Raw genomic sequence first — 23,195 nt, forward strand, 5'->3', positions numbered from 1 at the left:
GCCAGCACCGCCGGGCTGACAGCAGAACTTCTTCCCACGGGCAGTGAGAACGCTGAACGACCAAAGGATCTGCTCAAACTAACCATCCAAGACTCTTATATTCACAAAATAATATTTATTTATTTATTTATTTGTAGATATGAATACATGTCCTGCATATGTATGTGTGTTATGTCTGGCTGCGTGTCGGCATGTTTTGCACTGAGGACCGGAGAACGCTGTTTCATCAGGTTGTACTTGTGCAATCATATGACAATAAACTTGACTTGAGGTACACAACCAGTTACTGAGGTTTCTTTAAACAAAGTCATCTGTCAAAGCCAAGTTTGAGGTGTCATTGAATCAGATGGTAAAACGGCCAGGAAACCCCTTCTTCCCTTTAGTGGGGTGTGTGATCAGATCATGGAGAGGTTATAGGACGAGTATCAAGAGACCTTTGATCTAGGGGCCAAAGTCTAAATTCTAGTGTGGCAGCTGGGATATTTCAATTTAAGTAACTGAATACATTTGGGTGAAATGGTTTATGTGATGGTAAGTTTGAAGCTGCCAGGTTGTTGTAACAAAAATGTCCTCCAGGAAAAGACATCTGCTCATTTTAATTAGTTTTTACTTGCCCAAAGCTCCAAATCTGACAACATAGTTAACTGCCTCCTCAGATCAGTGGCACCTGGGGATGGTCAATAAATGCTGGCTTTGCCTGCAACTGCCATATCACATGGAAATACTGTAAAATCCCCGTTATCCGGAATTCAAGTAACCGGCAGCCTCAAGCAACCGGCAAAAAAAAATGTGGAAAATAAATAGGAAAGTTTAAAATGGGCGCCACGAGTGGTCATTTCTCCAGTCCTTGCAACTGGCCATCTCAAGCAACCACAAATTCATTTATCCGGCATCTACCAATCCAAATAGGCGCCGGATACCAGGGGTTTTACTGCATGTCCAAGTGCAAAATGAAACTGCGCCTAAATAATGCAGCAGATTTCCGCCTCCTTTTTCCAACTTTTCTTCATCTAGAAATTGTCAAAATCTCCCACTGATCATTGGTTTGAAAACAAATTAGGTCTAATGGGCAGTTTGAATATTTCTCTCTGCCCCTGCACGCCCCCTGCCTGCACAGAAAAGGACTGTGCTGAAGACAGGAGGCAAGGTTCATTCCATCATCTGAACCAAGATGGTGAAACATGAAGAAAATTGCAATTATCCAGATTGCATTGGGTCATTTGCTTTGTTTTTGATTTGATCACATTTTACAAATCTTCCACATAAATACACAATACCCAAGGTTTGACCTTAAATTAAACGTTTCTTTTTTTTTAAAGCATATAATGATAGTACAGAAAATAATCAATGACTGGCAGTGAATAATAATTCAGTAAAGGAAAATATTCTTCTGATAATCCAAAGCAAAGCCTAATGGATCCCCACACAACTCTGAGATTAACACAGCTCCCACCCCAGCCACTATTTCTCAGCTTTGCCGTCATTCATACAGTAAGATGTTTAAGATGACTTACAGGTAGTGAAGGGCATGGAAGGTATGACATGCCTTGGGCTAATGTGCTAGGCTCTGACGAGTTCAGGTTGATCTTATCTCGAGAGGTCTATGTGATAAATTAAAGAGACTACAAAGATTCTTATTTCTGTAAAAAAACACACACACAGAAACAAAACAGCATTGACTCCATTTGTCGACACAATCCATCTTGCATCATGTTTTAGCAAAACTGTTTACTTTTGTGTTCAGGGCAGGTGCTGAGGTCCTCAAGCTGAGATGGGCTGAGCTGAGAGAAACCTTTACTTAATGGGCACTAAATGCATGCAAGGTATTCCCATTCCCTACAGCCACCTCCTGACAGTCCAAGTTGTGTAAGACGTGAGTACAACCAGAGGTCAATCATTTCCCATGAGGTTCAACCATGAATAGGGCAAATGCTTTCCTCTATGTTTGCAAAAGGAAGCTCTCCTGAAGAACCACCTCCCTTTCCCAAGCATTTCTGAGCAAGATGACCAAATAATTATTGTAAGTGATTGGGAGGTTGCTTTGATCTACAAAACCTTGCTCACATCTACTTTCCACAAACATCTTCACAGCCAATTGGCTGTGGATTTTCTATCTCCCTCTTTATGGTGTGGATTAATTCAAATGCACTATGAAATTCAAATGTTCTATTCCTTTAGGTCTGAGAAATGACAGCCGATAACCTCAGAAGAGTTAAGCAACTCCCATTCTCATTAGAACAGCAAAACAATATACATGTGATCTGTTAAAATCTACTTTTGTGTTACATTATTTGATTAAAGTATTACAAAGAAAAGAGATTTGCAAATATATATTTAAAAAAGTTGTAGCTACCATTGTAAGGGAAGATTGCACTTTGATTGGATGAGAGGAGAGATGTTTGTTTTAAGGTGAAATGGAAGACATCTTTTTTTTCTGGACTCTCACCCACCCCCTCTCCCCTGCCCCCCCCCCCCCCAAAGGGTGAGGCAGAGGTGTGCAAACAGCATCTGTATATCGAGGAATTCTAACTTAGGTTTGTGGAGGGGGGAGGATTATTTGTGACTTCACGCCATTCCAGGATTGGGCGAGACAGTCCAGGTTGATGGAAGTTTGGGGCAATTTGAAATAGAAAGAGAAATCAGACTGGGGCCAAACTTGGAGCAAACCGGAACGATACTCTTTCTCTAGCCTGAATAGGGCATCACATTTAACATTCAAATCTAGTCCAGACCAACAAGGAAAAATGGTAGCACCAAAACTACTGCTGGGCAAATGCTATGGGGTTAATAGAACAGCTCTCTGTCCATTGGCATTGATAATAATTCACTTAGTGTTTCAAATAGAGCAACTGAGAGGTGACAAGAGTCAGGAATTTTTTTTCGTGTGAAGTAAATATGTCATTTGCCATCGTACCTACATTGAAATTTTCTTCTGAAAAGTGATTTCATTAAAGGCCAATATGGAAATTAATCCAGACAAGTGTGAGGTAGTGCACTTTTGGAAGTCAAAGTCTGGATGGACATAGGAACCTTAGAAGCATGGGAATACAGAGGGACATTGGAATGCTCGTTGCTAGTTTACCGACAGGTTAGTGAAGAGGGCATTGCCTTTGCAGGACGAAGCATTGAGTTTGATCATTGGGATGCAATTTACAAAAGCTTGATTAGACCACAGTGTATTCAGGGCTGCTCTCCACACTTCAGGAAGGATGTGCTAGCATCAGAGAGAGTGCAGAAGAGGTTCGCCAATTTGTGGGCTGGAATGTGGGCTACGAGGAGAGATTATTCTCACTAGAACATAGAAGGCTGAGGGGTAACCTTATTGAGGTCTATAAGACATAGGTAAGATAGTATTTTTCTCAAGACAGCAGGATCTGGAACTACAGGGCATGGATTCAAGGTAAGAGAAGTCAAATTTAGAGGAGATCTGAGGGGTTTTATTTTACACTGAGGATGGTGAGATGAGCTTCCAGTGGAGGTTGGAGCAGCAGATATAATTGACACCTTTAAAAAGTATTTGGACAAGTAATTGCATAATACAAACACAGGCAAATGTCGAGCATCAAAGTCAGCATGGAAATGATGAGTTGAAGAGCCTATGTTGTCCTAAGGATTTTATGATTCTATGACTGACTTTCAGAAACCGTGTTCACTGCTCATTTGTTAAAATGTAGCCCAGCTCAGATTTCTGACACAGCTCCTATCACTAAACGCTTAAGCAATCTGTAACCAATTCATGGAGAGAAAGGCGGCATTTAATTTCCCTGTAAATGACTATCTAACCTTTTATTAGTGAACTAGGTGAAGGAGGAGTATTGACTAAAATTCCAGAATCGATGTCAGAGTTTTCTCAAATAAGATCTTCCTCGTCCAATAGACCGGTTTCAATGTGGTCCAACAGCTGATATTTATCCACCCACTCTATGCTGAAGAATAAACCAGAGGAAGGTGCTGAGACACCACAAAATGGGGCTCAACAAACCCACCACCCGCTACTCTGAAGATAAGTAAGTACTTTTCCAAATTAGTTACCAAAATTGTATGCTGGAAATCGAATGGCTGTTTTGATCAGGAGATTAAGAAATTTGCCTTTTGTGGTGCCAGATACATTTACAACAATATCCATGCTTTTCATTTCTGTCTGTAATTTTGGTTCTATTCAAAATATGTGAACTGGATTTCATAAGGCAGTGGACAATGATCCACTGGAACATTTCAAATATAGAGGATGAATTTCTACCCAGGACGTTCAGTTTTCTAATCAAAGATTAGAGAGTGGAGAGTGATGTTTAGAGATGCTTCAATGGTTGGTGCAGGTGGGTGAGTTAATGGTGATGATGTTCGCAACCTGGCTGAAGGAACTGGGAATGAGCACTGTCTGTTACCCTCAACAAAGCGATCACTCGGACCTGGTCTAATCCACCCCAGAGTGGATATCTCTCGCTTTTCCCAGCAGCCAGTGTTTCACTTGCCAGTCAGATCTAATAGCGTAGGAGGCTAATTGACTTTGTAGAAAGGGAATTGGGTTTCTGGGAATGAAGATGGAGCATCTGACATCATGCATAGCCAGTGTGGACCATCAGAGTCGAGAGTGTGAATCTCCACCCTGCATCCCCTCCAATGCTCTGATGTCCCCCAACTCCCACACCCCCTCAAGATCTACTGCCTCATCGAGCATTGCTGGCAATGTTAATGGAAAGAATGGGTGATACATTTCTTTGCAATGACTAACATTTTAGTTAATCCCAATGGGTTAGTACCTCGGTGAATAACAGAACTACCAATATTACAGATAATAACTTTTACCCCTTATATCACCCGTTTATTTTCAACACTCAACCCAAAAGGAAATACATTCCTTTCAAGAGAAAAGCTCTTTCCACTTGGCCTCACATTTATCAGGATTCTGCCTCTCCCACACCCATTTCTTAAGCTGGCAACACATTGATGTTCATTTAAAGGTGGAAGTGGACACTGAGTCCTTTAGGTGTGAGACAAAATAGCCATTCGGGCCAAAGGGGAAGGTTAGGTTTATGGGAACAAAAGGGCCACCAGATCAGCACTGATCTCAATGCAGGGTGGAATAGGAATGAAGGGTCTGCCACAATTCCTTCCGTTGTTTTGATCGAGTGGCGAGATTATCACAGGGGAGTTCCGGAAGGAAAGGTGATCTGGTGATAAAATGTTTAGGGGACATTTTATGGACTTGTAAAAACATTAAACGAGAAGGACCCATTAACCCCTACGACTTTGTTTTTGTTTCCTGTAAACTTATCAGTGCAGTCTTGAGACCAGTCACATTTTCTGTTGAGCAGATACACCTTTCCAATAATCTAAAATATCGTGCAAGTCTTCATTCTGAGCAAACTGAACTTTTTTCCGCAAGGCATGTCCAGCGGCCATATACACCTCCTCCCGTGGATGCTTTTTATAGGGACGGAATCTCTCCCAGATCTTGTGAGTGCTTTCCGATGAATACTCCGGGCTGGAAGAATATCCAGAGAACTGGTGCCTGGGAGAGAGCTGGGAGTAGGCGGAGTCCCTTTTGGATCGGGAAAGTGGCTTTAATAACGCGGACCTCTGGTTTAAACTGTCCCCGTGTTCTTCATAGTATAAGGCAGGGAAGGAGTGGCGGTGCTCACTGCAGTGGTAGGTTTGCTGTACCTCCAGATGGTGGACTTCTCCCGCTGCCGCCGAAGGAAGACGCTTTAAGGAGGTGGGGGCCGGCGCGCTCTTCTCGATGTATTTTGACTCGGCCTTGGAAGGAGGGTCGGGAAGGTCGAGGCTGAAGACGCGCGTGCTCTTCCCGGAGCCGCTGGAGGAGATACTGCAACGTTTCCTGGCGGCATCCGCGCTGCTCTGATGCTGCAGTGGGTAAACCCCTTCTTTGAAGGTGGATGAGAGGAAGCCGGGTCTCTCCAACTGAGAGGAGGAGGTGCTCGGTGTGATCTGACGATCAATGGACACCTCAGAATCAGTGCCTATAAATGCGGCAGAATCCAACTTCAAAGCGTCGATGCAGTTGTTGATGATCTGATTGACTTTGTCCACTTCTTGGGCAATGGTAGAGATTTCCGCAGTTGACCCTTGTCCATTGTCTGCCTGTTTGGCCTCCTCCTCATTGCGTTCTAAGGTCTCCCCAGTGCGGACTTCAATATAGTTGCCCTTGGTGGTCCTGGGAGTCTCATTTATATCCATTGGCTTGAACTGCCCTTTCTCCCCTGACACTGATGGCAGAGAGGACATCCTCGACACTGAGATGGGCTGCTCGTGGAACTTCTGCATCTGATGTATCATGCTGGTGGTCTCGGATTCAGGTCCATATCTCATCTCCAAGATGGTTTTCTTAACGTTGATGGACTTTTGCTTTTCTTCCTGAATCCTTCGTTTCCGGAGACAGTAGTAGACCACACCTAGGACGATCACCATGCCAAACAAACACCCCAGAATGGTCATAATGTAATGCGTGGTGGTGGAAGAATTGGAGGGCTGAGTTATCATCCTCCCTCGAGTTGCAAATGTTAAACATGTGTGGTTGAATCTCTGGGACTTCTGAATGGAAGCCACACAGAAGGTATAATCAGTCAGGGCCTTCAGTTTCTCTAACTTTATGTATTCCTTCCTATTGCGTAGATTTGTGACATCAGAAACGTAGCTATTGTTGTACTGGACGAGAATATACATTCTACTGTAAGGAGAAGGAATCTGTACCACAAGTGTGGCCCCAGTGATGGTCACATGGTGCAGTTTGATGGTCGGGCTGTTGGAAGTGTCCAACGTAAATGTGGTAATTGGTTCCGTGGAAGAGAATTCTGCTGGGTTAATTCCCGAAGAATAGGTCTCCGGATCTTTGGAAGCCACGGGCGTGGAAAATGGAACAATCTTCACCCCATTCCGACAGGAGGAAGCGAGGAGGGTGATGGCGTTCCGGTGGCTGTTGGGTCTCGGGCTCAGGAGGGGGTAGCCAGCATATTCTGCTGGACTCTCGCACTGAAGGCGGTCGTAGGTCTTGGTGACATTGTTGAATTCAGTGAGCCAGTTGAGAAAGCCAACGAGCTCGCAGGAGCAGTTGAAAGGATTGCCAGCCAGCTCACACACCATAAGGCCACTGAGGCTGGTGAAGGTGTTGCCCTCCAGCCTGGCCAGCTTGTTGGCGGACAGGTCAATACTGATGAGGTTAGGGCACTCCCAGAAACTGTTGACAGAGATGCTCTCGATCAAGTTGTGTTGGACGTACATATACTCCAACCTGGTTAGCCCACGGAACATGTTCTCTGTGAGGTTCGTCAGCTTGTTGTAGCCCAACTGGAGCACACGCAAGTTTGACTGAACCAAAAATGCCCCATCTTCAATGTAACTAATCTCATTTTTCGTCAGGTTCAGGTCCGTTAAGTTGCCAAAACGACTGAGTGAACTGTAGAGGAGAACCTTCAGCTTGTTCTCATTCAGACGGAGGTCCAGCACAGTGCTGTTGATGTGCTGAGGTATCGTCTCATAAGGGGGCTGATTCTGACTGCAGATGGCCAGCCAAACATAGCCCTTCTCCCCTTCAATCAGCCAGCAATCCCCACATACTTTTCCGAACTGGCTCAAGAGGACAATTGCAGCCCACAGCCTGACCGGGGCCATTGTTGAGAAGACCAGCCACTGACCTTTCAGCAAAGTCTAAGCGTAACTAGTAGCTACCATTAGTTTTAGATATAGCCAGCAGTAACAGGCCAGTTCCAGGAATCGGTCTGTTCATTGCTTTTTACAAATGGAAGCGCTTGATAAATAAAATTCATGTGAAGAAGAAAGTGTCAAAGTTTATTCTGTCCTTCCTGGGATCTTTTCACTTTCTCAAAAGGATCAATTCTTTTTAGCAATGGTTCAATCTTGGATCCTCACTCTGAAGGGAGATGTCCCAGGGTGTCCAAACATTCCATGATCAGTAATCCCTGCATCGACAAGATGGAGAACAAATTACAGTCAGGATTTTACAAACAAAAAGATACTGCTCTTTAATTTTCAACAGCATAAAATGTATTGAATTTAAACGTGATTTCTGCACCAGATTCTTTGGATATGGAATTTTCCACCTAACGAGCCTAATATCACAAACAATGTAGATGTTCCATCCCAACAATCTTCTCTGATTTGCTATCATTGCTTTGCCGGGTCTTGGCCTGCACTCATCGGAAATTAGGAGAATGTTGCGGGGGGTGGGGGGGGCATCTCAATGAAACACTTCGAATGTTGAAAGTCATGGACGGAGTAGATGTAGAAAGGTTGAGAGAGAGAGCACAACTTCAGGATAGAAGGGCGTCTGCCGAGAACAGAGATGCGGAGGAATTTCTTTAACCAAAGGGTGGTGGACCTGTGGAATTTGTTGTGGAGCCCATGTCGCTGGATATATTTAAGGCAGATTGATAGGTTCTTGATTAGCCAGGGCATCAAAGGTTATGGGGAGAAGGTCAGGCAGTGGGGCAGAGTGGTGGGAAAGGGAATCCGCTCATGACTGAATGGCGGGGCAGACCCAATGGGTATTTCTTGTGGCCTTATGGTACTTTTCTTACCAAAAACTACTTCACAGAATTGGAGACTGAGACAGCAAAATACGAGACCATTTGGCAGATTGAGTCCTGTTCTGTATGAGTAATTCAGATTCCCCTTTCCCCAACCTTCCATGTAAACTCTGAAATGTCTTTCCTTTCAGAAACATTTCCATCCTGTCAATATTCTCTCCTGAAAACTCACTTCCCTCTTTCTGGACATTTATCCCAAGCTATACAGTGATGACATAGGTGGAATGTTGGCAAACAGATGGATCCCAGTGGGATATCCCCACCCCCCCCCCCCCCCCCATCCCCAATGCCATCGTTCCTCCGTGGCCTGGCTTCACTAATCACCCTCCTTATCCATTAGACTCTGCAGCATGTTTAAATTTAAATGTACATTTTAAAATTTAAATGGAGATATACAGCACAGGAACAGACTTTTCCAGCCCACAAGTCTGTACTGCCCAAATGCCCCAATTAGCCTACAAACTCAATATGTTTTTCAACGATGGGAGGAAACCGGAGCACTCAGAAACCCACGCAGACACTAGAAGAGCGTACAAACTCCTTACAGACATGGCAGTTTTCGAACGCCAGTTGCTGGCGCTATAACAGTGTTGCACTAATGGCTGCGCTATCTGTTCCACCATTTGTGCCTCCATTTAACACCTCCTGGTCTCTTGTCTCCACCTTCACTCTCCCCTCCCTCCTCCTCACCCCATCCATTTTTTATCTCGTCTTAACTGCCTCTATCACCTACTTTCTGCTGTTTCTCAACTCCATCCTTCACCATCTGACCATCCTCCCCTTCCCTCACCTGGATCCACCTGCCAGCCCATCTCACCCCTCCCTCTCACTTCTTTACACAGGGTATTTTCCCTCAGCCCTCTCTGTCCCCTGGAGCAGGATCTCAACTCAAAACCCCTGCATGATGCTTTCCCACCCTTGAAGCCATTTGGCTCACTAAAGTTCCTCCAGCAGATGGCTTTTTGCACCAGAATATGGCATATGGGCTTCTTTAATGTCTCTAGGGATTGATCTCGGTTGACAAGACTGCACATCATGCTTTAGAGATATGTTCAGCGTAGCCAAAATGGAAAGCACTGCAAGTGGAACCAACGCTCATCCTCACAGGTAAAAGCCAACGGTCCAATGAAAGAAATTTAAGCATCATTTTACAGCAAATAAAGCTCAGAAAAAAATGCATGGTTTTGTGAAATTGGAGAACTAGTGATTGGGCAAAATGCTCAGTGCTCTCAACATCAGGCTACCCAATATTCCAACTTCCGTCTGGGCACACGCCAACCAGATGGCCTTAACATCAACTTCTCTGGATTTGATTAAAGTGCGTACACCCCACTTCGCCGCCCCCCCCCCCCATCACCTACCCCAGCTCTGTCTCACTCCCTTTTCTCTCTGCCTCCTTTCACAGAACCAAAATCAATTCTCACCTCTTTGCTTACCAAATCCAATGAATGCCTTTGGTTGGTCTGGACTCCTCCCCCAGCCAGCACGCATTATTCTGACCATTCCTGTTTTTTTTTGCTTATTCCTTGCAAGAGGGCTCAGGCCCATAACGTCGGCAATATATTTTTACCTCCTGTTGATGCTACAACACTGGCTGTGTTCGTCCAGCATTTGAGTGTGTTTTTTCTCAACATTCTATCCCAAAAATTCACATTCCTGCATTCAAGTTCAAGTTCAACTTTATTATTATCAGACAATTGTAAAGTACAACTGGACTGGATGACATTCTTCAGTCCTCGGTGTAAAAACATGCAAACACATATATAGATTAAGCACACATATTTACAAGTGATTTATATACAGTAAATATATATAAAAATAAATCAATATTGTTAAACAATAATAGATTCTCGGAGGGTTTGTATGAGTAGTTCATCAGTCGTTCAGCGTTCTCACTGCCCGAGTAGGAAGAAGCTGTTTCTCAGCCTGGTGGTGCTGGCTCTGATCCTCCTGTGTCTCTTTCCCAACGGGAGTGGCTGATCGATGTTGTGTGCAGGAGGGAAGGAGTCCTCAATTATTTTGCGCACCGTCTTCAGACAAGGATCCCAGGAGATGAGGGTGGAGGAGACTCTCTGCCACTCCTGTGGATTGACCTCTGATTGAATACTCTAAAGCAATTGTACCACACTGCGATTCAGCCGGCCAGGACACTCTCGATAGCTCAATAGAGCTCCTGTAGAAAGTCTACAAAACTCTTCATATCCTTGCCCCTCCTCAGCTCAGAATCCTCCACTGGCCACAACCACTCTGATGTCTCTGTGCACTCTTGCTCTACTCCTTTCTGATTTTTAATTGACAGGTGTACTTCAACCTAAACCCCAACCCTCTCAGTGACCCTCAGAACCTCCTGTGTAACCAACAAACACAAAGCATTGCCACTCCAAGTCACCTTTTCTTTGAAAAGGATTACATGGTTGGTGAAGCAAATTAGATTGTCACGAAATGTCCTTGCTCTGACTGGGGAATAGACATCCCATTCGTGAAATCTGCTTACTTTACACTCAGTACAAGCAGTATTACAAGCATGGAGGCTCCCTCCTTCCATCGACGTGATCTACCAGAATTGTTGTCTGAAGAGGGTGCGCAAAATCATCGTGGACCCCTTCCACCCCGCACACAGCATCTTTCGGCTGCTCCCATCGGGGAAGAGATACAGGAGGATCAGAGCCAGCACCACCAGGCCGAGGGACAGCTTCTTCCCACGGGCAGCGAGAACACTGAACGACCAAAGGAACTGCTCACACTCTCCATCTGAGACTCTCATATTCATAAAACAATATTTATTTAATTCTTTGTATAGATTAATATTTGTCTTGCATATGTATTGTTTGTCTGTATGTGTGTTATGTCTGGTTGGGTGTCTGCGTGTTCTGCACTGAGGACCAGAAAACACTGTTTCATCGGGTACAATGACTTGAAATTATAGAGTAAAACACAGAAGTTCTGCAGACGCTTTGAGAGGAGGAGAACTTCTTGAGGGGAAGAGATTTCGCAGCGGAGCATCTCATTTCCTGAGGAAGGGCTCAGGCCCCAAACGTCGGTAATATATTTTTACCTCCAGTGGACGCTACGAGGCCGGCTGAGTCCCTGCAGCCTTTCTGTGTTTTAACTACGAGCAGCATTACAGTTGAGTTATGAGGCAGATTAATGTGGCAAGCTGAGCCTGCCGCTGTAGTCTTTTCAGAACTTTCTGCTGAACTGTTCCACAGATGCCCATGAACTGTCTGGATGAACTTTCAAATGATAAACTAATCTTCACATGAACGCATGCTACATTTCCGATCTACAGTGGTATATAACAATACTGAGAAGGATTGAGTGGCATGTCCCATAAAATAAAAACAAGTTGAAGTTTTGGCACATCAGAATTATTCTCTGTAGTGCACTAAGCCAGAAAATGCAATATCCAACTGTACCCTGAATAGTCCCACAGACTATTTTTCCCAGGATCTTGTCCAAGAGATTATTTCAAACATTTATCACCGTTTGAAAGAAGTTCTTGCCAATATCTGCTTTAAGTATTTTATTTTGCCTTTACAATTACACATCACTTTGTAAAAATGAAAGGAACATGGGCAAAAAGAAGGGTTAATAACCCTTGACAATGAAGATTTTGCTTCCTGAACGTTCTTTGGTGTATTTTATGGATTTTGCGCTGAGGATCACGAAAATCACCTTAAAATTTCTTATCACATACCGCTTTTTTGATATAACCTATTTTTGTGATTTCCTGTCATATTTTAAGTCGACTAGTATATTGTTTACAAAGCAAACTGTTTTGGTCAGTCCAATCATGCCAGGGCATGTACTCACTGCAGGTGTTATGCAAATATCTTAGGTCTGGTCATGCTTAGACAGGCTATAAAAGCAGCTCACATATACAGATGATGTGCATTACATTGATTATAGATTGAATCCATATTGGTGCACATGTTCTTCAGGCAAATACATAGTGAGTGCACTTAACATTTATTGTCTTCATTAGGTTGAGATCGTTTGTTGCATGGATTGGTGAACTAACGACAAGGCCATTTTAAATTCCATGATTTTTACCTCTTTATTTTCAGTGATATTTTTGATGGTTGCTTGAATTCCGGTTAACAGGGGTTTTACTGTATATAGGACAAAAAAAACTGTCATTCTCTGATACATCTGTCAAATTAGCTGCAGTGGAGGCTGCCTGATTAAGTATGTTTAAGAAAGAATTAGCTGGATTGTTCCCAAGTAGGTAAATTGAGGGTAACAGGCTGGTAAAGTGGAGCTGAGTCCATGTCCAGACCAGCCATGATCATCTGGCTCGACGGGCCAGATGGCCGACTCACAGTTCTGTTTCTTATCTTCGAGCATCCTTGGCCAAAATTCGCAGAAGTTTAGAAATGGGACTCCAATTCGACCAGTTTAAGCCACTGATTTCTGGTGATGGAGCATCGAATGCAGCCATCAGTGTATTCCTTAAATTGTACATGCGACCTATGATATTTTCTCCATAATCTAGTTATGATCTCGCTGTACTTTATGGTGTCAATGAGCAGCTAGATTTTCTGTACTCCAACATTCATTAACTGCACTAATCCTGAAGGTCATAAAAGGAACAATAGAAATGCATCTATGTTTGTACAGTTTCCCAGATCGTAACAATTGTTCAGTTTCACTTGATCTTCACATGATTAAGCTGCCATCAGATCACTTCCCGAGATTAATTAAACTCCTCCAGGTTCATTGGAATTCACTTTGGAGAAATAGACGACAGATTTAAAAGTGTTCTAATGAACATAAGATTAATTACACCCTTTGCACAGTTCTTTACATAGCGTTCTTGACTTTGAGGAGATTATACAATGAAGATCATTGGAAAACTTTTATGTTCTGATTTGTCTTGTTTAAGATTCCTTCACACACACACACACACACACACACACACACACACACACACACACACACACACACACACACACACACACACACACACACACACACACACGTGCGCGCGCACCCACATACACATATGCACCCATACAAGTGGGTGCGCCCACAGTCACAGGCACCCACACCAATATTCTCATCCCTACCCCCCCCCCACACACACACACATTGTCATGGCATTAATATCGACTTCTCTGGTTTCTGATAGCCCACTTCCCATTCTCCCACGTCCCTCTGCCTCTTTCCTCCAGCCCCCCCCTTCCCTCTCCACTCACAGAGCCGTCTCCCTTACCCCGTTTGCTGCTGTACCCTCCCTCCCTTATCCACCTATTACCTCTTGCCTGTTGGACTGAGCTCTTCCCCCTGCCCCTCCACCCCCACCCATCATTTTGTTCAGGCCCCTGCCTACATTTTGCTCATATCTTGATGAAGGGCTCAAGCACTGAGTTTCAGACTCCGGTGGGTGATGGGCCGGCACAGGGCTCGGGAAATGGGGAGAATACACCCCCTCCCCCTCCAATTGAGAAGTGTTTTTTTAATCTTTGCTAGACAATGTATACAGCTGAGTTTCGCCATCATTATAGTTTTACTTCAGTTGCAGTGTCTGTGTTTTACTCCTTGAACCCTTTGGGTGCAGGTGCTCCCACAGTGTTTTCCCAGTGGGTGCTCCAGGATTTAGACCCAGCGACACCAAAACGTTTCCAGATGAGGTTGGTGTGTGATGTGGTGGGCAAATTGCAGCAACGTGTGACATCCTCAGCTCTGCTCTTCTTTCATGGCTTGCTGGGGAGTTGGTTGGTGAGTTACCACCACACACAGTGCAGATGTCGGGTGATGTAGCCGTTGTCTGCTGGTGATGCAAAAGGAGCTAAGGCTTAAGGTAACGGAGAGGTTGATTTTATCTGGATGGTTTAAAGTTTAAAATTTAGACATTCAGAACAGTGACAGGCCCTTTCGGCACATTACACCCGTTTGACCTACAACCCCTGGTACGTTTTGAATGGTGGGAGGTATCCGGGGCACCCAGAGAAAACCCACACAGATACGGGTGGAACATACAAACTCCTTACAGGTAGCGTGGGAATCGAATCGAATCCCGTTTGCTAGGGCTACACTAAACGCCGCATTTTTAAAAAATAAAGCATTTAGACATACAACATGTTAACAGGCACTTTCAGCCCTCGTGCCCATACCGCCCAATTGCACCTGATTGTCCCACACCTCCAGTACATTTTGGAGGGTGGGAGGAAACCGGAGCACCTGGAGGAAATCAATGCAGACACAGGAAGAAGGTACAGACTGCTTACAGACAGTGCCAGATTCAAACCCGGTCACTGGCACTGTAATAGCGTAGCATGAGCCACAATAACTATCGAATGGTGTTAGCCTTCTTATGTGTTGTTAGAGCTTCACCTATCTTGGCTGGTTGGGATTTGTCCATCACACTCCTGACTGTCTAGCTACAGTATCATTAAGGTTAAGGTTCTTTGAAACGGTCATGGTGAGGTTATTGAAAGTGGAATCACCTCAGCTTGCTGAGGGTGGAAGAGAATGAAGTAACCACTCTTCCAGTTGGTAACAGTAGCCCTACCACAGGCGCAGACCCTCAAAAGCACGGAGTGGAGACCCAGCACTGCTCCGAAGGGTTCGACTGCCTGGTCCAAATGCCAGCGCCTCCTGACAGGCTCTAAGCAGCCTGTTGAAGGGGATGATGGTGTTTGTAAGTAAAATCCTGCCCAAGGCAGCGGCCACAAGGGATTGCAGACTCCAGGAAGCAGTGGTCCGGCACAGGGCACCAGATATAAGAACATTCCACTTCACCCCCACCCCTCCCCCACCCCACCCCCACCACATGGAGAATGAGAAAGAAAGGAGACAACCCATTCATTTTCAAATGAATACCAATGCCACTCAAAAGCTAGATAACCTGAATCCCAGGTTAACATTTGAGGTTTAACCTCTTCTTCTATCCAATATCCTATCATCTCACTCCTTCGTATCTTCCCTTTTATACAGTATATGATATCTTTTTTGTCTCAATAAAGGGTCTTGACCTAAAACCTTGACGACCATTTCTACCATGGATGCTGCCTGACCAGCTGATTTCCTCTGGCCTCTCTTTGTTCAAATAAGTGTTCACAGTTGGTCAGTCCTACAAACGCTGTATATGCCAGTGTACAAGATGACCCCTGAATTTCCATACTTTTTGAGCTATATTCACTGTACAGGACTGCCACAAGTCTGGCACTTCCCGCTAATCGGTGGAGTGATAATACTAGGCACATTTAATATACTAATGCACAATACCTTGAAAGCAAATTACGCAGGAAAGGTTTAAATTCTGTGAGCATATTTTAAAATAAACAGGCTATTAAAAGCCTGTACAGAGCCAACAACAGTCAAACTGGGCGGATTGATCTCATGGGGAAGCGCTGAGACTTCACTGTTAAGGTTCGGATTTTATATTTGGCATATAAGGTGACCTTTGGTTTTGTAGTGACATCTTTAATATTCAAGGACTATTTCATACGCCGGCATATATGATAATGTGCTCTGTCAGTAGTACAGATCGACCTTTGATGCTCCAAGAGTTATTGTTAGGGTAGTACAGGGAGGTGCAAGAACCTGGCAGTTGTTGGGAAAGTTAGTTGACGGTGACCGCATCCGTGGAGGGGCTCTGAGGCGGAAGAGCGCACAGGTTGCGCGCTGTGGTGACTCGAGACAAAGAATCTACACAGGCTGCAGGCTACTGGGCAACTGGCTCGAGACTGGCTGAAGGGGCTACCAGGTATCGGAACTGGGATGCAAGTGAATGCTGTAGACTTCCAGATCGCGTCAGAGGTGTGCATCTGGAGCTCGGGTTCCTGATGGTTCGGACTGAAGTCTGAGTGACTGCGGAGGCTGCAGGAGCACGAGAGACCAATTCATAGGCACCCAGTGACCAGGGGTGCAGCCGGGCATCCTTCAGTCTGAACCATCCGCAGCACACCACTGACGCTTGCTGCATTCTCTTGCATCTCAGTTATAATACCTGGCACCCTTTCAGCCAGTCTCCAGCAGTCTGCAGCCTGGTGCAGGTCATTTTGTCGCAGTCATCGGCAGCCCGCAGCCTGTGTGGGGTCCTCGCCTCGAGTCACCAACAGCCCGCCGCCTGTGGGCTCTTCAGCCGCAGAGCCCCTCACTGGTCCGCCGCTGTGGTCACCGTCCCGTGGTTCGTCTCCTCTGGTTCTCCTTCTCAAATGGAGTGGTCTCCCCATTCTCTGGTGCCCTGTGCCAGTCATGGAGTCTGCAACACGCCCCCTCACCCCCCCCCCCCCGACACTGCTGCCAATCATAGGCACCGCCATCTTGGTCCCGGACCCCGTGGTTGCAGAATTTTAAAATAAACCACCGATGGCTCCTTAAGCAGTCCATTTAAACCCTGTACAGAGTCGACGACAGTGGAACTGGGCGGTGGACCCTGCAAGGGGAGCGCTGTAGTTTGCTCCCTGCTCTCCACAAGTCCTCACCATAAACCACAGTTGCTCTTGAATTTGTCAAGAGATGCAGTTCAAAGCAGCAAAAATTATGATAATAGAACATTACATTTTGCAGGAAAAGTTTAAATGAAGATCTAGTAGTTACCTCTTGACATTTGAATAATGATACTTAATCCCTCCAAGGTTATACTGTCACCACATGACTTACATGGCTATGAGCTGAAAATTGGTGAATTATAGGCAGGTTTGCATCAATTACTTTAGAGGAGCAATGTGGTAATTATACATTATATGATGAAACGGCGTACAATCAAGATTCGATTTTGGTAAATAAGATGTTTAATATGTGCCAAATGTGCACTGCATAAGGAAAATGTTTATCTTGAGACTAGCTGTGCACGAAAATCTCTTTCCACGCTGTCAAGCATGCTGTATCGCTGAAGCAGATTTAAGGTAGTATTTCAGCCAAAGCAAAATACTGCAGATGCCGGAAATCTGAAATAAAATTACTGAAAAGGTTCAGCGAATCAGGCAGCTGAAGCAATGAACTTTATAGGTGGCAGTGGCCTTTTTGCAAGGGGCCTGCATGGAAGTGTATAAACCTGAGATGCTAAATTCCAATTCTGTCGCCGCTTTTACCTCTGCTTCCCACTCCATGGTAACTGATTGTTTTTCCTTAGAATATAAGATATAGAAGTCGGCCATCTGGCCCGTCGAGCTTGCTCTGTCATTCAATGAGATCATGGCTGATCTGAAGATGGGCTCATCTCCACCTATCTTCCTTTTCCCCATATCCCTTAATTTTCCTACGATGCCAAAATCTATCCAACCTTGTCTTAAATATATTCTTCCTCATTTTTCATCAAATAAAAGTCCACAGAGGACAAGAGTGAACATTTTCCATTCACCAGAACAGCGACAGTGTTCAGATACAGAGAGATAGTTCTCCTTGGGTGTTCCTCAATGGTTCTCTCAATACCCAATGAACAAGTCAAGTTCCAAAGATGTGCTGAGAGGTTCATTTGCTGCAATAAATCTTCCTTTGTGTCGGTGGCCATGGAGAAGGTGGGAACATGCCTGAGAGAAATAGGTGGGGGATATGGAACTGATGGGACTTCTCTGGTGTTAGAGAACTCTCTGTGAAAGTTCCGTCTCATGGGGAGCTAAGTTGTCCTTGATGGGCTGAATGGTCTCTTTCTCTGGGTTAAGAAAGAAAAGCCTAACATTCTCCGCTGTCATGAAATGTCTTTCAAGTAAGCTAGATGAAGCTTGGGAGTACAGTGCTGAGGTTGGTAGTCATTTTGGACACGAACAGTCATAGTTTATGTTCATGATTCTTGCCTCTATACGGAAAGTGCTAACCTTGAGCTTTGAAGCTTACTCATACTGCAGAGCCAGGAAAGAGTTGCAATGTGAAGCTATAAGAAAACAATGAGAAGCTGAAGGGAATCAGCAGGTCATGCAGCATCCGCGGGGAGACAATGTTTCAATTCAGGACCCTTTATTAAGACTAAAGTAAGAAGGAGTGATATTAAGTTGGACTAAAGGGGTATGGGGATCCTGCAGAGGAGCTAAGACATCATAAGGTATTGGACATAAGGTTGAAGAGATGGGGAGAGAGAGAGAGAGAGAGAGAGAGAGAGAGACAGAGAGAGAGAGAGAGAGAGAGAGAGAGAGAGAGAGAGAGAGAGAGAGAGAGAGAACATAAGAAATGAGCAGGAGCCAGCCATCCGGCCCGTCGAGCCTGCTCCTCATGGGTGATCTAATGATGGGCTCATTTCCACCCACCTGCCTTTTCCCCATATCCCTTAATTCCCCTACAGCGTAAAATTCTTTCCAACCTTGTCTTCAATATATTTACTGAGGTCGCTTCCACTGTTTCAATGGGCAGCGAATTCCATGGAGACACTATCCTCTGGGAAAAGCAGTTCTTTCCCATCTCTGTCCTAAATCTATTACCCTGGATCTTGAAGCTGTGTCCCCTAGTTCTAATCTCCCCTGTCTATGGGAACAACTTACCTACCTCTATCTTATCTATGCTTTTCATAATATTGAGTAATTCTGTCAGAGCCCCTTTCGATCTGCTAAATTCAAAAGAGTACAGCCCCAGTTGTGAGTTTGGAAAAAAAGGTAGACCCAATTGTTACTAAAATATTTTGTTTGGTCCATTTCCTTTGGAGTTATGAAACAAGGCTCATAACGAGTCAATTAGATACGATTAAAAGTGGTTTTCAAACTTTTTCTTTCCACTCACATCCCACCTTAAGTAATTCCCTTATTAATCAAAGAGCACCACAGCATAGGGATTACATAAGGTGAGTGGAAAGAGAAAATTTGAAAACCACTGACTTATAGCATTTTTACACAGAAAATTCAGAATTATTCCATAAAAATTAGCATACTTACCTCTGGTGGGTCCTGATGTTTTGTTTACACAGGGGCACTTTTAGGCCACTTTTACACAGCTTTCCTGCGTTGCGGAGTTCGTCAGAGGGGGAATGTTCGTATTCATTCGGCCTGTTTCATATGGAATGGCTGCGGTCAATTTACGCTGCAACTGCTCCATAAAAATGTGTAGGGGTGCAAGGGGAAAAATTATAGGATGGAATTTGCATTAAAAAATTCCATCCCGACATTTGTACACTTCCACCGGAGGAGAAATTTCCTGGAATATTTCTGCTCTTCAGTGGTTATGTAAAAGTCCCTTTAGACCTGCTGATTCCCTTCAGCTTCTCATTGTTTTCTTATAGCTTCACATTGCTACTCTTTCCTGGCTCTGCAGTATGAGTAAGCTTCAAAGCTCAAGGTTAGCACTTTCCGTATAGAGGCAAGAATCATGAACATAAACTATGACCGTTCGTGTCCAAAATGACTACCAACCTCAGCACTGTACTCCCAAGCTTCATCTAGCTTACTTGAAAGACATTTCATGACAGCGGAGAATGTTAGGCTTTTCTTTCTTAACCCAGAGAAAGAGACCATTCAGCCCATCAAGGACAACTTAGCTCCCCATGAGACGGAACTTTCACAGAGAGTTCTCTAACACCAGAGAAGTCCCATCAGTTCCATATCCCCCACCTATTTCTCTCAGGCATGTTCCCACCTTCTCCATGGCCACCGACACAAAGGAAGATTTATTGCAGCAAATGAACCTCTCAGCACATCTTTGGAACTTGACTTGTTCATTGGGTATTGAGAGAACCGTTGAGGAACATCCAAGGAGAACCATCTCTGTTTCTGAACACTGTCGCTGTTCTGGTGAATGGAAAATGTTCACTCTTGTCCTCTGTGGACTTTTATTTGATGAAAAATGAGAAAGAATATATTTAAGACAAGGTTGGATAGATTTTGGCATCGTAGGAAAATTAAGGGATATGGGGAAAAGGAAGATAGGTGCCTTTCCTGAGAAAGCATTCAATTCACTTTTTAGAGGATGACTATAGCGTGCGTGCGTAAATGAGGCAGCTCTGAGAACCTCTTTAATGGTACAGGGGAAGAGACTGCCTTTGTCATCATCACACATTCCCAACGAGGTAAAGCATGGCCAGATTGGTGCTCATGTTCCTCCATCTGTTCCCTACAGCTTTCTAGTCTTATTTCTTTGATCACTCAAACTTTCTGGAACAGTCATTGCATTCAGAACAGGCTGCTGGTAATCACACCTTTCTTTATTGTGGTGGGTAATCACACACCAATTATCTCTTGCTGATTAAGTAATGTGCATTCATGACCTAAGGCACCATTTGAGGGAAGTAGATTCAGTCTGTTGTGGATTATCATAAGCATTGATTAACCACTAGCTGATGTGAATACATATTTTTCAATCATTTAATTAGAAAGTTCTTTCTTAAACAGAACAGTGGCGTCACTTTGCAAGCTGCTCACAGTAGACCTCCTCCTTTCATCCTCCATAACACTGCTCCTAAGAAAGCCTCCTCTACCCTCTGAGACCCTTTCTTGCCAGGCCTCCACCTGGAGGCCGGCTACAAGCACGGAGGGAAAACATAAAACTTACCTTTCTTGGAGCAACCCTAAAAGGCTGCCTCTCCGTCACATTCATGTCGAATGGCACCTCGTATCGCCTTCTGGAGCCGGTCAGCACACTTATCACCACACATCTGTAGAAATTTGCCAGGGTTTCCAAACTCCTGAGGAAATAGAGGTGCTGATGTGCTTTCAACATGATGCCATTAGCACATTGGATCCAGGAAAGATCCTCCAAGATGGTGACTCGGCAGTGGCACAATAATGCCTTGGTAGAGTCTCTGCCTCACAGTGGGTCCTCCAGTTTCAGGTTCAAGTGTGTTGACTTGTGTACTCGTGTAGAGTGAGATCATTCATTTAGTGAGTAGCCCAGCTTGTCAACCAGTGCTTAGTAAAAACTAAGTACAGTTCCCTTCCACAACCTAAAAAATGAGGGGGATGGTTAGTTAATTGGCCACCATAAATGTTGGCGAGGGGTTGAATCTGTGGGCAAGGGGATTGGGAATGAGGAGGGGGTAGTTCATGAGATGAGATAGGTTGATGAGATGGGAAGTAGGTTGATGTTCGGCACAGACTCAATGGGCTGAAGAGCTGGTTCTGTGCTGTAATATTCCATGTTCTCTTGGACTAAACAACATTTTTTTTCAAAAGGTTTGCTTCTTGAAAAAAACAAATGGGGGATTATGATAGACAGCTTCAAGATGAACACAAATATAATCTCAGATTAGCTGGATCATGTAGGAAGTTGGGGAAACATTAAATTAACTTTTATTGAATTTCACATCTTGAAGCCAAAACATTGCATTAGTTCAACTGACCTAAAAATGTTTTGCTGTGGATTTTCATTTGTACTCAGCACCTAATGCCTCTCGTGTCAGTGTCAAACTATAGTCGGCCAACGTTGATGGGTTCCCATTACCGTGGTCCCAATGTCCTGGTGAAACTTTTCACCACGTTCGTCACCGACGGCACAAAGATCAGCAGGGAAGATGTCCAAGTGCGAATGCAGAAAATGAATTTTCAACGCCACGTTGCATTTCATGCCTTTGTAGGCTTGAAGCATGTTGTCCATCGGCTGGATGAAGTTTGGTAATACTACATTTAGAATGTAACATACATGAAACTCTTTACCTTTTGTCTACCATAAAGAAGACAGAGAGTCATTACTTTGTCCAGAGTCCCTCATAGGTACTCGCTCTGGAGTTTCAAAGAAAATTCTCAACATCTTTAAATGCCTTCCAAGGATGCCCAAGCCTAAGACAACATTTGCATAGCACCTACACTGAGTGTATGCCCAGAAATGCTTTGACTGACCAAAACTATTTGCTTTGTGAGCAACATGCTATTACAATAGGCTCAAAAAGCGACAGGAAATCACAAAAATCAGTTTTATCTATAAAACAATACATGGTAGGAAAATGTTAAGATGATTTTTGTGATCAATATCTCAAAATCCATAAAATACACCCACAAGTGTATCGAAAGCAAGTCTTCGTTGCCCTGTGTTATTACTAATTGCTATGAAAAATTACTGGAATGCTGTACAAAGTACATCTGATTTACTAATAATCTTCAGAGGGAAGCAATGACCATCTTTATCTGATATGAGTTATAAATTAGCCCAGACATCAACAATTTCAACATGTTACTTTCTGTGAAAATTACTCTGCAGAATGTAATTCAGGAACAAGAAGAATGGGAATTAAACCAGAGCTTTACCAGCAATTCCCTGCAATTCATGAATAAATATCTACCAAACAGTTTCACTGTTTTGGTTGGAATCTCTCCATCCCATCTTCTTCTTTGCCTTTCCCTTTTCTTGATTCCTGCTGTGAAAATCATTTTGTTCTTCTCCCCTTGTGACATTTTCACATAAGTGAATGAATTTGTTGACACTTCATCTCATTCCGGTTCCTGGGGAATATGATTTCACAGAACAGACACCATTCACGCCTGAGACAGCGCTGAAAATCTGTAATCGTGGAAGTTGTTAGTTGTTGTGTTTTTCTCTTGTCTATTATTTATGTTGCCGATAGTTTTCACTTGTAATTTTTCTTCACACCAACCATGTCATCTTCAGCCCACACGAAGAGTAGCTTGCTTTGTAAAAGCAAAGCAAATGCATGAAATGCTTTTGACAGAGAAGCCGCAGCCATTTTTATCTCCTCACTATCTGCTCTATCAACTCCAACAGTAGCAAGAGGATCCACAGTAAGTTATTCAACCCTTCAAACCTGCTCCAGCA

At 44.1% G+C, this 23,195-nt stretch overlaps 1 protein-coding gene across 1 annotated transcript in view; it reads right to left on the reverse strand.

Moving 5' to 3' along the window:
• Positions 1–4,676: 4,676 nt before the first annotated feature.
• LOC138748909 (protein phosphatase 1 regulatory subunit 29-like) overlaps positions 4,677–23,195 on the reverse strand; it is a 174,001-nt gene continuing 155,482 nt past the window's right edge. The window contains exon 3 of the mRNA XM_069909828.1: positions 4,677–7,937. Coding sequence (XP_069765929.1) covers positions 5,296–7,629 — 2,334 coding nt within the window. The 5' untranslated portion in view covers positions 7,630–7,937 and the 3' untranslated portion in view covers positions 4,677–5,295. The remainder of the gene's footprint in view (positions 7,938–23,195) is intronic.

Source organism: Narcine bancroftii, chromosome 13, assembly GCF_036971445.1.
Source record: "Narcine bancroftii isolate sNarBan1 chromosome 13, sNarBan1.hap1, whole genome shotgun sequence".
Lineage (NCBI taxonomy): Eukaryota > Metazoa > Chordata > Chondrichthyes > Torpediniformes > Narcinidae > Narcine > Narcine bancroftii.